The following is a 14,611-nucleotide window of genomic DNA, read 5'->3' as shown; positions in this document are numbered from 1 at the left end:
TGAATCTTTCCATGGCTCGTGGAACGTAAGATGGTCGAATGCAATGACCTGCAGGGTGTTCTTGAAGGCGTCGCTGAGCCTGATGTGAGACTAAGCACTAACTTGAACTGCAAAGGACCAGCGCATTTTCACGTGATCGGCCTGCGCACGAGCCAGTACGAATGTCCGAACGTCGATGGCAGATCTGCCCCTCGTACGACGTCGTACGGAGTAGCGAATCATAGCACGGGCAAAGTCATCTTACGGGAAGGCTATAAAGAGCGGGCAGTCTGCGCTTGTCGAGACGGAAGAACAATGGTCCGCATCGTCCCTACTAAGGACGATAACATACCTGGCAAATATGCCATCGTTCCCCCGGCAAACGGGCAGCCGGCCACCAACATTCTCGTGCTGCTCCATGGCTTAGGCGACACTGAATTACCATTTAAGTCGTTCGCTGAGAAGCTGCAGCTTCCAGAGACGGCGTATCTTGCGTTACGCGGTACTTCGAACTTGCCCTTTGATCTTGAGGGCGCACACTGGGGCGACGACATTGTTTTCGGAGTTGACGGCACGATTGAGGCCGACACGGGTTTCAAGAAGAGTACGAGGATCGTAGGAGACGACATCATTCGCAGCGTTCTGATCGACAAATGGGGGTACAAGTCTCGAGAGATCCTCCTCTTTGGCTATGGCCAAGGGGGCATGTTGGCCCTCAACATCGCCGCTGAGCTTGGCCTAGAGACTGAGCTTGGCGGCGTGGTCAGCATCGGAGGACCTCTGCCTTCTGGAGCAGCTTTGCCAGAAGTTGGGAAGAAGTGCAGGACTCCCGTGTTGCTTTGCCACGGATATAGGCGAAGTGCTGTCCAGGACGTAGACGTGGACAGATTGAAAGACTACTTCGAGTTCGTCGAAGTCAAGGAATGGCGGAAGACAGGCGATGGGATGCCGGCTTCAAGAGATGAGATGCTTCCCATCATGCAGTTCTGGGCCAGGCGGTTGAGAAGCAATAGAGGTGTGCCCGACGGCAGCATCGAAATCACATGAATCATTCTTGCAGAGCCTTCTACTACGTACGGCTTTGCTTCTTAATGCTTACTTCGAAGCTGACGAAATGCGGGGAGGTAACGAATATGCTCGGAATAACCCCTTTCGCATGCACAGCATGCAAACTACATTTTGGAGCTTCAAACGAACACCAGTGAGCCTTTTTTTTTTGCCCTCACTCACGGGCTACGTGAACTTCTTCATCACGTAGCCATAGTACTCAAACATTCCCCCGCCTTCCGCGAGCGTATATGAATCCAGCGACCACGTGTCTGGACGTGATAAGAGCGGTTTGATGAAATGTGGCTGCCTCCACGTCACATACAGCCACACACCGCCCGGCTTCAGCACCCTTGCAACCTGAGAAGTAGTCGATTCATCAGTGGAAAGAAGGAAATCAGTGTATTGCGAGAGGCGTACTTCATCCACATAAGCGCTCACATTGTTCTTTACTTCGTCATCAGGATCCCACAACGATCCGTACAGCATGGCATCCAAAGTAGCTTTGTCAATGGCAATATCGATTGAATGGTTGTCAAATGTCATCTTGCGCACATCCATAACGTCCCATTCCATGTCAGGGTGCAATTTTCTCATCTGCTCTATGACCACGGACGAGAAGTCGATTGATATCTGATTCTCATAGCCCAAATCGTGTAGGTCCTTGGACAAAGTCTGTAGTTTGGTCAACGCCCATCACTCACAGAGAGCAAGTGAGAACCAGCAGGTACTGACACTGTTCCCACATCCTAGCTGCAATATTCTCACGTCGCTGGGTGCCCCAGGGAGATGTTTAGTTAAAAAGGGCCTGATCGAATCAAACGTACGTAACCAGTCATACTTCTCCTCCGACCCTGCGTTTTCGCTGTACCTTTGATCCCAGTACTCGGGATGCGTGAGCTCTTCAAGCGAGGCCTTGTTGCTCATCGTACGTCTATACGTTTAGAAAACGTCGTGATCGTTGTTTGCGCTGGCGGACAAAAATTGAGAGGCATGCCTTACTCGAATGGGCGAAAGACCCGCCCGACGGCAGCCGAGAACTCGTTCTAACTGCCCAAGGATTAGCGCTCCTGGCATTTTCTATGAGACTGATCTCCTCCACGCTTAGCAATGTGCATGGACTTTGATTGCTAAGTCACTTTCACTGCCGAACAACCCGGGAAGAATTCAGGTTTCTGATTCAGACCGAGCAATTGCCATTCCTGGGCTGTTCTAAATGAAGAGTTTGATTTGTGATGGCACACAGCGCCTGCAAAGGCGACATTAGAACTACTGCTCTACATTTTTGAGCCCGTTCTCTTCCACCCTCCGCTTCCTTCCCAACGCCTTGCTGGTTCCTCTCGATCCAGTATATGAAGCATTCTTCTTGCTGAGACTCAACCTGTTCAACCGGATAGCCTAATCGAGTATCCTTCATTTGTATAAGCCGCCGTTATCACCTAAAGTATACGTACGGTACGCCCGATGCTGCCCGCTTTTCGAAATCTAGCCAAAAGGTTTTTCTACCCACATGTTGCCATCATGGTCCGGTCCCAGGAACTGCCACGTGAACGTCCCTACAAATAGAGAAACAGTATAAATCGCGACCAGCCAGTAGGTTACTTCTTTGAAATAATTCCGCTTCGTCCACCTCTGAGCCTTCCATTTCTCCTTGGGTCTAGCCACTCCGGTCAAAGGATCTCGTTCGAGCAAATCCTCGCGTTCTGGGACGTCGGGTGGAGAAATGGCGTAGCGAAGAGGCACAAGACAGGAATGGATCATGGGGATCCAGAGCATTGGAGGCCAGCCTACATGCGTCAATAGGTACTCCAGAATAGCCCACTTTCCTTCCAACCTAAAAGCACGAACCGAGCTCAACACCACTGAAGCGATCACGAAGAGAACGAAGGCGATATGGACCCAGCCGCCACAATCAAGCAGGATAACCTTCAGACGTCGGGCAAGCCCTGCTCGATGGAGTTTGCTGCGCTCATTGATGTCGTCCTTGATGGATCCTGATGGCTTAAACGACATGATTTTGCCCCCAAGCCAGCGCGGAAGCAGGAAGGAGCGAATTACGGTGATTGTATGGTACGGGGCCATCCAGAAGGTCGCCGAGGTTTCTTGACGACCAAGCCTGTATCCAGACGGCAAATAAGTGATCCAGACGTTCGCCATGCTGAGTAGGAGGGAGATGGCACACAGGCGAATTTGCCATCTTAGCTGAGTCGTGTTCGTGTACGCGACAAGCTGACCCCCGATTGCGAGGACGATCGGAATCGTGGCCATGGAAATGAGCAAAAACATCTTGAACAGAGCGTCCATCGAGAAGACGAATCCGGAAAGCCGCTGGTAGAACGTCATGTGCTTTATGGATTTACCCCACAAGAACCAGCGAAGCTTGGTGGCTGTCTGCAGCGTGCCTAGAGTCCATCGTGTTCGTTGTTTGAGATGGCCCGTAAAGGAATCTGGCACTGTTCCATACTGTAATGGCTCATGGATGTACGCTGTTCTCCAACCAGCGCCAAGCAGCATCGAGCTGGTGCAAACGTCTTCGGCGAGAGAACCAGTGGGCCAGCCTCCAATGGACTCGAGTGCCTTCCGTCGGACGAGGTATCCCGAGCCAGTGCACCACGCTACACCGGTAGCATCCTTTGACGGTTCCACGACGTGTACAAACGCGTCCAGGGACTGCGCAAGAGGGTCATTAGGCGGTATGTTGTAGAACAACTGTGGAGGGCAGACGAGCGCCATTTTGGGGTCGTTGATAACGTGAGCGACAATGGCCCGGAGCCAATCCTGCGTCGGTATCATGTCGGCATCCAGAGCTGCGATGTATTCTCCTGGACCACCTTCAAGCGTCGCAACAAAATCAGTTCCTCCGATCAAGTTGCCAGCTTTGGCATGGTGAGGAATGGTCTTGACTCTTGCGAAGTAGTAAAGATTTGGATACTGTTCCCGCGCAAGGTTCTCGACTGCCTTCTTGAGATCGAAATCTCCCCCGTCATCCAAGACCACGACGCGGAACCGGTCTTGCGGATAGTCACAACTGCATGCCTACCATTTGTCAGAACTTCACGTGCGTACAAAAAAAACCAAAAACTTACAGCTCTGGCAGTATCGAGAACGACATCTATGTCTTCTTTGCAGCATGTGATGAGAACATCGATAGTCGGGACGAATTGACTTATAAGGCGAAGCTTGGGTCGAACTCGTCCTCGCGCCGCCAGGATGAGCCATAGCTGGTGAAAAACCGCCGGCACTGCTCGAAAAGCCTTAGCAGACAACTACTAAACAGTTGCGAATAATCGAACTCACTAGCGACAAGGGCCTCTGCGACAATGAAGAACCATGCCAGGACGTAAGTTTTTTTGTACTTAATTGAAGATTCGCGCGTGCAGTATATTCTGTAGGGGAAGTAGAGGTAATAAGACCCCACGGCGAGAATGGTGGTAAACGGAACAAGCTTTGCAATCCATCGCTTCCATGCTGGCAGAAGACCATGGTCGTCTCGTTCGTGCAATATCTGAATAGTGTATGTGCTCTCGCTGTATCTGACTTCGAACGAAGATAAACAGGTCGAAGAGGAAGCAGAGTGTGGTGGCTTCTCGGATCTTGTCAGCAAAGTATGGATAAATCCCAGAGAAACCAAATGGCTAGTCTTACAGCTGAACAATTGATAAGATCTTTACTCTTATCTGACAGGCTCCAACGGCTCGGGGTGTTACATGCTGTTGTCTCGTAACACGACGTGGACCTTAAGGACTCGTCGCCCAGATTCATGACGTCTTGTCCTGGTGAATTGGACATGTTAAGCAAAGTCATTTGCAAGTCGTCGCCGAGTAGCCGAGTTGCGGAGGGCATTGACGAAAAGTATGCTAATGGAGGCATTAGGGAGCTTTGCAATATGCACGAGTCTGGCCGAGGGATTTCAGTAATCTCGTCTTGGGAGACCTTGTAAAGATCTGTAGGTATCAATGACTCCATGCGTATGTCTAAACTTTTTGATGAATGGGAAGACGACAGTCCGCATAAAACTGAGGGGAAGTGAGATTTATGCCGGGTAATACGAGTTGAAGCGACTTCTAAGTATTGAGGTGGCGTCTGTCGAGTTACAATAGTAGCGAATTTCCGAGCGACTTTGATAAGAGGCGGATGAAGACTTGCAGCCAGCGGAAAACTTCAAAAAGTGCAGAATTGATCTGAAAAATAAGGCCAGATTTTCAAGGTTGTTTATTGTGATTCAGCACCGAGATGACGCTCAGTGGTTGCTAGAACACCATAGAGTAAGAAGATCATTTCGGATAACAGGACTGGTGAGTATATCCAAATTTAAACCACTTAGACGACGCCCCTCGGTAGCCAATTCGCAAGACAGGACACAGCTGGTAACAACATCCCTTGAAACCATCGATATAACAAGGGCTTTTATGCATAAAAGCTGCCAATGAATCGGCAATTCACGCATGGCCACGAACCATTGAGCATGGGTTTGACGAAGATGCTGTGATAGCCGCGCATCGTAATAAGCCGGGAACGACAATGGAGAATTGAGTATGTGCCTAAGAAACATAGTCAACCTAAGCCCAGCTAAAGCACATGGCAATGAAGAAAATAGCATACACTGTTCTCGAGAATACAATCGTATCGACTGACCAAAATATCGATTGTCAACCAAGACTGACGTACACGGGTTCGGGAGTCGTGCAATCAGAGTACGGGAAATGGCAGACCTACAACCAGGGTGTTTGGAGCCGCTTGACATTTTTCCGGTAACGCAGAGAATTTCCCGAAGGTCAACGTTGAAAGGAGTGGGCATCTATCTCGTACAAATGCTGGCTTTCAGGCTTCGGAGAAATCCTATCTGCATTTGAAGTTATTTGCTGTAGGTGTTGATGTCTTTGGATTAGAATTTTGGCCCGAACACGTGGATTTTGGCTTTACTAAGATCTCAAGGAAGATAATTCATCAGACGGTGCAAGTTGTCTTTGCAAGTTGTCTTTGCATAATGTTGGCCTGCAATTGGTCAGTGGGGCTTGTATCAACAAGTGCTGATGCGGTGCCTTGCAGGACCCGAACTGCGATAGTATCTGCAGTTGCTGCTTCTACGCCGACCTGCAGGATACTGGTCGCACAAGGAAGCAGTGTAGTGTTCCTCAAGACCGCCGATCTCTTGCTGAGGAGACTGAAAGGTGAGGAAAGACATAGCTTGCGTACTGTTTCCATAAATCCAAGACGCATTCTATAAGATGAGAAAAGATACTATGTACGCCTCAAATGGCAGAAAGTCGTAACGAAAGCCAGATCGGATCAGCAACTTAAATACGTTCAGCAAACGGGGGATAATCTGACAGTAGAATACAATAGCTACAAGCTGCATACTGTCATGAATGTGCGCAGCTAAGCAGTAGCGGTCCCAACGCTAGGTAATACTACATTGAGAAAGTTCTTGTGTCTGATAGGCGCAAGAGCGAGAATGAGAGAATACTTGCAGCCAGGGAAATTGTGGTGTTAACAGATGTGTCTTTAGATCATGAGGCTCCGATGAGCTGAGGGAAGAATCTGTGCGGAACTCCATCAAGCTACGTGCGCCATTGTTGCAACTCCAGTGTTGGCATGTTTTGTACCCAGAAAACGAACGAGCGATGACTGTCAATATGAGCATGTGCTTAGAGTAAATATAGAAAGGCAAGCAAGAACCAGGTCGTACCAATTCTTTCCTTATCTTGATTCAGTCGTACGCTGGTACGGAACAAAAACGTGGCCGTTCTGGGCCCCTCAGCTTGCCGGCACGGTGATCTAGAATAATTATTGTGATTATGTCCGTTTCGGAATTGGCGTGTCAACTCTAATCTTCGAGACGGATGGTTCAAGCCAATCTTGCTTTTTTTTTTCCGTGAATTATAGAACGAGTAAACGCTCCGTATCTAGAATGATGAGTGCTGCTTCGCTTCCTAAAACTTGAAAACGCCGCAGCTGTGTCCGTCAAATCGTCAAGAACAAAATATCATTAACATTAGAGTACGTCAAATTGGCGATTGGAATCCCTTCGTCTATATAATTAGGATAAAGCGCATCGATTTCGCGGTTGCGTTGTGCAAACTGCGGCGAGAGCGGAACGAGTTTGCAAATTTCGGCCAGTCCGATTTGCTACTCATCAGCACCATAACCTCACGCAAGGAGAAGATTGAAATAGCACCGACGTATGCTCTCAAGATCATATTTTGTTTGCGTAGAAGTCGCCCATGACGCACTGACATAAGAGAACACCAAGCAAGGCCATTGTCAGAATCTCCACGGCTGGTCGTCGCGCCGCAAACATCAGAATCGCGGTCAGCACCACAAGACTGCCACTAGCAGCCATGAGCCAGTGCGAGGCGCGTTTTGATCCCATGCGATCAACCTGTATCAAGACGATCGACAGGATAACCACGGCGAGAATGGCCATCACACAAGATACAATCAGGATCAGTCGCCATGGCTCGAATTTTCGAGTGCTCTTCTTCCTTTTGAGATCGGCGGCAATCTGGGCTTCTAGTTGGCGTGCTTCAATCCCGGAGTCGGTCGGGCCTTTTTCTACCCCGTTAGGGGCAATCCGGTCCTGGGGGTTTTGGCGGCGGCATAGTTCCACCGCTGACTTGAAAGTGTGCTGAAGGCTGATCAAAAAGGCCGCACTACGAGCGCTAAGTGGCGACCTCAGACCGAAGCGCGGTGAATAAATGAGGTCCTCAATATATTGCCGTGGAGAACGCCTAGGTTGTGGCGGGATAGGAAGAGTTTTGTGGGGCTGGAGCTGCTGTGGTTTGAAGCTGGGCAGTTCCAGTGCTACTGGAGTTCGTCCGGTACGATGGCGTGAAGAAAAGGAGCGTGGGCTATGTTGATAGCCACCTAAAGATGACTCTCTATTATCGCTGCTCGCAGGAACGCTCGTATCCAGCCGGTCGAGGACAACCTCAGGTTGCTTGTTCCGCGCCTGTCGGATAAGCCTGGCGGTGTTCTGTTCCAGTTCGCTTCGGTCTTGGTCTGGCATTTTTGGACGTAGTTACGGAGATAGTTCTATCATTTAAAGCTGCAACCTCTAATTGAACCTTCTCGTTATTGGAAGGGAAAAATTAGGAAAATTGAGGCCAGCTCATAAGCAAGAAAGAGACGGAACGATAGAATTGAAAGGATTTGGCACAGTCGCCATCGCTCTCTTAACCACCGACACACTCATGTATATATATATATATATGCGCGCGCATATAGAATCCAGTTTCGCCCGAAAGGCTGAGCTGACTGATGACGAACCGAGACAGAGTAGACTCTTGATTGTGGTTGGTTGAGCCATAATATAGGCCGCAGCCCTGCAGCTCGGCCTCCACAAAGGAGGCGCAGTCATGTTTCAGATATGCCACCAAGAACCTGTTATCTTGTCATCCAGTGGCCCAAACATGGGCTGAGGCGGACTGCATTGCATAAAAGCGTGGATTTTTATGGACGACAGCTGTGTTTCAGATGTTGATGAACGCTGTGAAACTAAGTCGTACATTTTTTGGGCGTACGGCCTGCTGAAGACTAATGTAGGCGCAAGTCGTCGAATGGCCTCCCACAAAATGCACTCGTAGAGTGATGGACAAGATGCAGTTTGACACGAAAAGAATACCAATCTCAAACTTGATATTATACTATAGAAGTGTTTCTTGTTGTGCGAATATAAATTTCTCTCATACCCCGTTCCATGCTAGCATCCCAGCGGCAGCCAAACTATGCTCACCAGAAGATGGGCTTGCAAACCTTGCCGAGAGAGATCTTCTTCTCGATGTCTACTATGCCGAAGAGGTCGAAGTCAAAACCGAATACCAACTAGTAGACAGCCGAGTCAGCGCTTCAATATTCAAAAATGGACATGATCAGCACTCACCCAAGGGTTGTTGCTGCAGCAGAACGCGGCACCGTGGGTAACGCTGATGACGGACTCCGAACCATGAGACTCTACAAGATTGTCAGTCGCTAGATCCGTTTGATTGCACCTTCAGCTTCGTTCATACTCAAGTCGTCTCCGCTATAACAGCCGTACGACTGTTCATTGGCATTGAACCAAGCAACATAGGCGCCGATACCAGCACCGATACATTTGTCATATGCATCGTCACATGTGGCTGAAGGAGGGGGTGGTGGAGGTGTTGGAGTCACCGAGCCATAAGCCTCACGAGCTTCGATTGTTGCTGGAGCGGCGGAGACGGCTGCTACGAGAGCGGTAGCAACAGCAAAAATCTTGAACTGCATTTTGGAAAAAGTGGCAATGAAAGTGAACTGAGTATAGTAGCGACTGGACTTGGGCTTCGATCGTTGCCCCGAAACGAATGACTGAGGTGAGTGATGAGGGTTGGTTTCTTTTGATCGCCGCCAGATGTTAGGTCCCAGCTCTTTATACATCCATTTGGGGGACGCAATTAGCACTGCTCCTCGGGTACAACCACATGCCGTGAGATTAAAGCTCGTAGCGAAAGTCGTGGCAGGGCATGACTTCTAGTTTGACGAAGACGCAGCCCTCTGTGGCGTCTATGCCAATGCTCAGGAAAGAGAGTCCAATCCAAAAGCGAGATTTGTTGTCACGGGAAACTTGCTGAGGGCTCAGCCGTATTTGTCAAGATCCACCGTCGGGTCGGGTTATACGATGATATTCTCCTGATGCTAGCCTAGGATGCCATGCGCCGGGCCTTGACCATGTTGACCATTCTTTCAGGCATCCCAACACGACTCTGAAGTGCAGAAGACATGACATTTCAACCCTATTCATATCCCTACCACTCTTAGGGAGCGCGGCGGGAAATGCTGAGTTGATTGCATCTCCTGGAAACGATCCTGAACATGTAGCCCAATGATGGAATGCGATGAGTTCACGGAAAGCAACGCGAGCCGCGTATCATTCTAGAAGCTTTTGGCGGCTCGAGATTTTGGCTCTTGCGATCGTGGCTTCGCGAGTACCCGAGATTCGAGATCTGATGGACTATTGTTTCAAATGTTTGCCCTACCGTCCACAAACATCTGTTCTTGGCGTTCTTAAATGGGCAACATCAGGTCCTTCTTTAGGGCTTGCCTTGAAACACAACAGCCGAAATTGTACAAGTACTGACCTTATCCGGTCACAATGGCCATTTTTCTGCATGGCCTCCTCGGGAAATAGCTGATATATGATCGTAAATACAGTGTTTTGCATATTTTGGTCGATGGAAAAAATTGGTCTTGCATTGTCGTTTCGCATACTCGTTTGCGTTGTTCAAACTAAGCATCAAGTTACACGCTTTCGAAAGAGACATGCCAGGTAGACGTACGTTATGCTCAAAGTCACACGTGCCATTTTTCCCTGTGTACGATCAAATAGCGGAGCGTGATGAAGATATACGGTCCTGGCGTGAGAATTGCGCAGAGGCTCGTTCAGAACAGGCAGAATACGGCGGCGCAGTGTGTACGCCTTGATCCGCAGTAGCCATACCGTATATGACAAGCTGGACATCAGTCGTCACGGTCAATGCGTAAACGGTAGATCTGGCAGTCCTGCATCGTCATTTTGGGCGCAAATCCATTTTGGCCTCAAATCGGCAAAGTTTACGAGCATATCAAACTGCGCATTCCGCCAGATGATTTCAAAGTGGTCATGACAACGCTGCCAACATCAACGATCGAAACAAGATTCGAGCAGTCGCCTCATGTGAAGCCGCTGACAGCAGTATCGACGCTTCTGACGTGGAAAAATGTTGTACATGCGTACTCACGGCATTCAAGTCATAAGCTTTCTCCAGTGCTGACGCTATATGCGCTGAACGTTATGTACGAGTTAACATACTCGCCTGTCATCTTTGAATACCTCTACTGGCTCATACAGAATCCTTAGCAGAGAAGACGCTCGTTAGTGCTCGCAAAAAGGAACGAAAAGCAGCCATGACTAAGCGAGAATTTTATGCCTGAGGCATCAAAAGTCTCCACCAAAATCTTTCCCATCCTCAGCATCGGACTGCAAGTTTCGCGAAACTTCAGCCGCAAAAGTATAACTACGATTTAAAAAATCTTCACCTACTCAAACATGTCGGAAGGCATCGATCGCAAAGCCGACGAGAAGTTGGAATTTGTCTCCTCGAAGGAGGTCAGCGTAGCTCCGACTTTCGAGGCTATGGTACGTTATGAGTCTGGAGCGTTGGTTGATTGTGATGGAATGTCTAACACAACGGCAGCACCTCAAAGAGAACTTGCTCCGTGGAATATACGCATACGGCTACGAATCACCCTCAGCAGTGCAGTCTCGAGCCATCGTGCAGATATGCAAAGGCCGCGACACCATCGCTCAAGCTCAGTCGGGCACAGGCAAAACCGCCACCTTCAGCATCAGCATACTACAAATCATCGACACCGCTGTCCGTGAGACGCAAGCGCTGGTCCTCTCGCCAACTCGAGAACTTGCAACGCAAATTCAGTCTGTCATTATGGCCCTAGGGGACTATATGAACGTGCAGTGCCACGCGTGCATTGGAGGCACTAACGTCGGCGAGGATATCCGCAAACTTGACTATGGACAGCACGTCGTCTCCGGGACCCCCGGCCGCGTCGCGGACATGATCCGCCGACGCAACTTGCGCACCCGGCATATCAAGATGCTAGTCCTGGACGAGGCTGACGAATTGCTCAATCGTGGGTTCCGCGAGCAGATCTACGACGTGTACCGCTACTTGCCCCCCGCAACGCAAGTTGTCGTTGTGTCTGCCACGCTACCGTACGACGTGCTCGAGATGACGACCAAGTTCATGACGGATCCCGTGCGCATCCTTGTCAAGCGTGATGAATTAACACTTGAGGGCCTCAAGCAGTACTTTATTGCGATCGAGAAGGAAGAGTGGAAGTTTGACACGTTGTGCGACCTATACGATACGCTGACCATCACCCAAGCCGTCATCTTCTGCAATACGCGCCGTAAGGTGGATTGGCTAACGGACAAGATGCGCGAGGCAAACTTCACCGTCTCAAGCATGCACGGTGAAATGCCGCAGAAGGAGCGGGACAGCATCATGCAGGAATTCAGACAGGGCAACTCGCGCGTGCTCATCTCGACCGATGTGTGGGCCAGAGGTATCGACGTGCAGCAGGTGTCCTTGGTCATCAACTATGACTTGCCCAGCAATCGTGAAAACTATATCCACCGCATCGGTAGAAGTGGTAGATTCGGCAGAAAGGGTGTGGCCATCAACTTTGTGACCAGCGAAGACGTTCGCATTCTTCGTGACATTGAGCGTACGTGTGCAAATCATGCACATTCCTAGCTTCTTTCGCTAACTGATAATAGTGTACTACTCTACGCAGATTGACGAAATGCCGATGAATGTGGCAGACCTCATTTCTTGAGCATGGCGTCGTGCGCCTTATGCTGAAGTGCATAACATTTGTCCATACAGCAGTGAAGCATGACGTGGCGTCTGTATCACATCATGGTGAAAAAAAACAGGCTATCCATGGCGGTTGGATGGCTGCACGAGAGTGGTGGAAAGGGCATGTAAGCCATAGCTTGTGAGTGTTTTTCTCCATCTCCTAGCATGGCTCTAATAGACATGAGCTGCTAACATGACAAGGATCCAGTTCTCAAATTCAATATCACGGTGTCGTCATATTTGATTCTGTTCTTGCAGGCGATAAATGACCACATGTGAATCACCTATCCGTCTACTGAGCAATATCTGCTCTCTTTACTTCTGAACGGGTCCGGAATTATTATTGGAATTTGCTGCATCTGGCAAGAGCAAAGCCTCTTACTGCCATTACCTCGACCATCTCAATCGTACAATCATCAAGAACAGCGGATTCATAGTGAGCGATTCGTCCTGAAAGATAAAGGAGAAGGCTAGTATGGAAACGTTCATGGGCTTCACTCAGCTTCGTGGCTTGAATGTCTGGAGCACGCATCATTTTCGCGACAGCATGCAATGGCTAGCAGCAGAATAAAACGTTGCAGTTTGCGAAACCAAAGTCGTAAAAAGATGTAAGATTTTCTTTTTGCATCATTTTGTGCTACTTATGGATGGTCTACGGATCATTTGAACTCTGCAGGACCCGTTCTCGGATTGAGCTGCAGTAAGAATCATTCCAACAGAACAGGACAAATACGCAAAGTCGTTCTGAATGTCTTGAGAGACGATTGTTTGTCTTGCACGATGTAAAAGCTCGAAGAGGACGGCTAGTCAACGGCCTTTGCGTTTTGTTACATTTGGTCGGGTTTAACACGTTTGACCCACAGAACCACGTAAATTGATTAGAGCCAGTCCGGCTTATTTCTGACAAAAACGCCCACCACTCGACTCTAGCAGCTCTGAAGAACAATGAAAATCTCAAGATTCGGATAAGTGAAAGACTTCGTCCATCAAAGAGCCCTGCAATATCTGTCGATCATGTAGAGAGATTCTACTGCTTATACGAGCACATAAAGTACATTCTATGTCCTTCAGATTTGACTGTCGCTCAGCATATCGACGAACGCGAAAAAGCAAATATTGGCTTCCGTGGTTTCGGTATTCGAATAGGGCTTCTGCATTGGTCGCAAATTTTTTGGTCATAACTTCAAGGAAATTGCGATGAAAGACACGCCGTCCTGCGCGTACGAAGCAATTCTTAGAAAAGCTGAAAAAAGGTGCTACAAGCTACTGCGTGAGCTCAAGGTCGTGACTGTATTCGGAGAAGACTTTGGCGAGCTTTTGCAACTTGATGTCGCCGAAGCTGCGACTGAGTTGATTTAGGTGCTTATGGAACGCCGAAGTACCCTCTGGTCATGACAAAGTCGCAGTTACCGTCGAGATCTTGCGCGGAACAGTCTCAATGTCGAAGTTACAGGCGAGAAACGTTAGATTCTAAAGCAGTTTGACTATTGGACTTTCTCTGAGCTATTCCTCGCTTGTGCAGCTGCGGGTGGTACATGTCACCAAACTAGGGTTCAAAAAGTGCGGGCACTAGCGGGCAAGATGAAAGAGCAATAAACGAAGCTTAGAAGCAAATTAGAGAAACTCCCACCAGCAGTTCAGGAGATCCAAGTATTTGATCTATCATCGGCTGCCGTATTGCTGGGGAAAGCATCAGCAAATATCCGCAAGTCCAGAATAAGGATTGGTTGGGCACAAATTCACGTGGTGTTGAATGCATTAATATTGGACTTGATGGAGAGCATTCTGACGGACAAACATTGTATGAAAGTTGTAGTTCAATATCAGACGTCGAGTTTGATGAGCTGTCGCTCTGCAGAGCGAAGGGCAATGGCGATCCCGGATAAGGATCGCGAAGAGCAACAAAGGGGCGGCATCATTTGCGTACATGGCAGATGTTTCCGCAAGGAAAAGGCAAAGGTATCTTGCTCTTCGGTTACCCGCTCTTCTTCATTCCTTGGCAGAGACGACGTTGCTAGTAGTCAGAATTAATTGACGCGACTTATAAGCGCATCTGCTCAGGATGTCACAGAGTGAGAAGGTTGTCGTCTCAGGAAATTTTAGCACTGTTGGCCTGGGCCATGGTCCAAAAATAGCAACTGGACGCCTTGAAGTAAACGGATCTATGCACATCCGTTTCGCGGGCAGGCCGCTACGCCGTATGCGCT

At 49.0% G+C, this 14,611-nt stretch overlaps 5 protein-coding genes across 6 annotated transcripts; 2 read left to right on the top strand and 3 right to left on the bottom strand.

The window, feature by feature from the left end:
- The first annotated feature begins 20 nt into the window (after positions 1–20).
- PV09_07055 (uncharacterized protein) lies at positions 21–1,541 on the top strand. Its single transcript, XM_016360774.1, has 2 exons — positions 21–1,052; positions 1,104–1,541. The coding sequence occupies exon 1, from the start codon at positions 31–33 to the stop codon at positions 1,024–1,026; it is 996 nt and encodes a 331-aa protein (XP_016211451.1). The 5' UTR covers positions 21–30; the 3' UTR covers positions 1,027–1,052; positions 1,104–1,541.
- On the bottom strand, positions 995–1,990 carry PV09_07054. 2 transcript variants are annotated; one of them, XM_016360772.1, is made up of 3 exons: positions 1,762–1,990; positions 1,447–1,701; positions 995–1,386 (listed from the first exon to the last, which is right to left on the bottom strand). In XM_016360772.1, exons 1-3 carry the CDS (start codon positions 1,951–1,953, stop codon positions 1,213–1,215), a joined length of 621 nt encoding a protein of 206 aa, XP_016211449.1. In that variant the 5' UTR covers positions 1,954–1,990; the 3' UTR covers positions 995–1,212. The 2 variants fall into 2 exon arrangements, with proteins under 2 accessions (XP_016211449.1, XP_016211450.1); XM_016360773.1 differs by having other exon boundaries at positions 1,854–1,990.
- Positions 1,991–6,981: 4,991 nt separating this feature from the next.
- On the bottom strand, positions 6,982–8,291 carry PV09_07053 (uncharacterized protein). The gene has a single exon (XM_016360771.1). The coding sequence runs from the start codon at positions 8,033–8,035 to the stop codon at positions 7,223–7,225; it is 813 nt and encodes a 270-aa protein (XP_016211448.1). The 5' UTR covers positions 8,036–8,291; the 3' UTR covers positions 6,982–7,222.
- A 383-nt stretch (positions 8,292–8,674) lies between these two features.
- On the bottom strand, positions 8,675–9,391 carry PV09_07052 (uncharacterized protein). Its single transcript, XM_016360770.1, has 3 exons — positions 9,036–9,391; positions 8,909–8,979; positions 8,675–8,850 (listed from the first exon to the last, which is right to left on the bottom strand). Exons 1-3 carry the CDS (start codon positions 9,271–9,273, stop codon positions 8,758–8,760), a joined length of 402 nt encoding a protein of 133 aa, XP_016211447.1. The 5' UTR covers positions 9,274–9,391; the 3' UTR covers positions 8,675–8,757.
- A 1,628-nt stretch (positions 9,392–11,019) lies between these two features.
- PV09_07051 (ATP-dependent RNA helicase fal1) lies at positions 11,020–14,445 on the top strand. Its single transcript, XM_016360769.1, has 4 exons — positions 11,020–11,161; positions 11,220–12,270; positions 12,323–12,543; positions 12,606–14,445. Exons 1-3 carry the CDS (start codon positions 11,072–11,074, stop codon positions 12,379–12,381), a joined length of 1,200 nt encoding a protein of 399 aa, XP_016211446.1. The 5' UTR covers positions 11,020–11,071; the 3' UTR covers positions 12,382–12,543; positions 12,606–14,445.
- Positions 14,446–14,611: the final 166 nt, after the last annotated feature.

This window comes from Verruconis gallopava (genome assembly GCF_000836295.1).
Source record: "Verruconis gallopava strain CBS 43764 unplaced genomic scaffold supercont1.26, whole genome shotgun sequence".
Taxonomy (NCBI): domain Eukaryota; kingdom Fungi; phylum Ascomycota; class Dothideomycetes; order Venturiales; family Sympoventuriaceae; genus Verruconis; species Verruconis gallopava.
The sequence above is the reverse complement of the archived record's forward strand: the minus strand, read 5'-3'. Positions and strand labels throughout refer to the sequence as shown.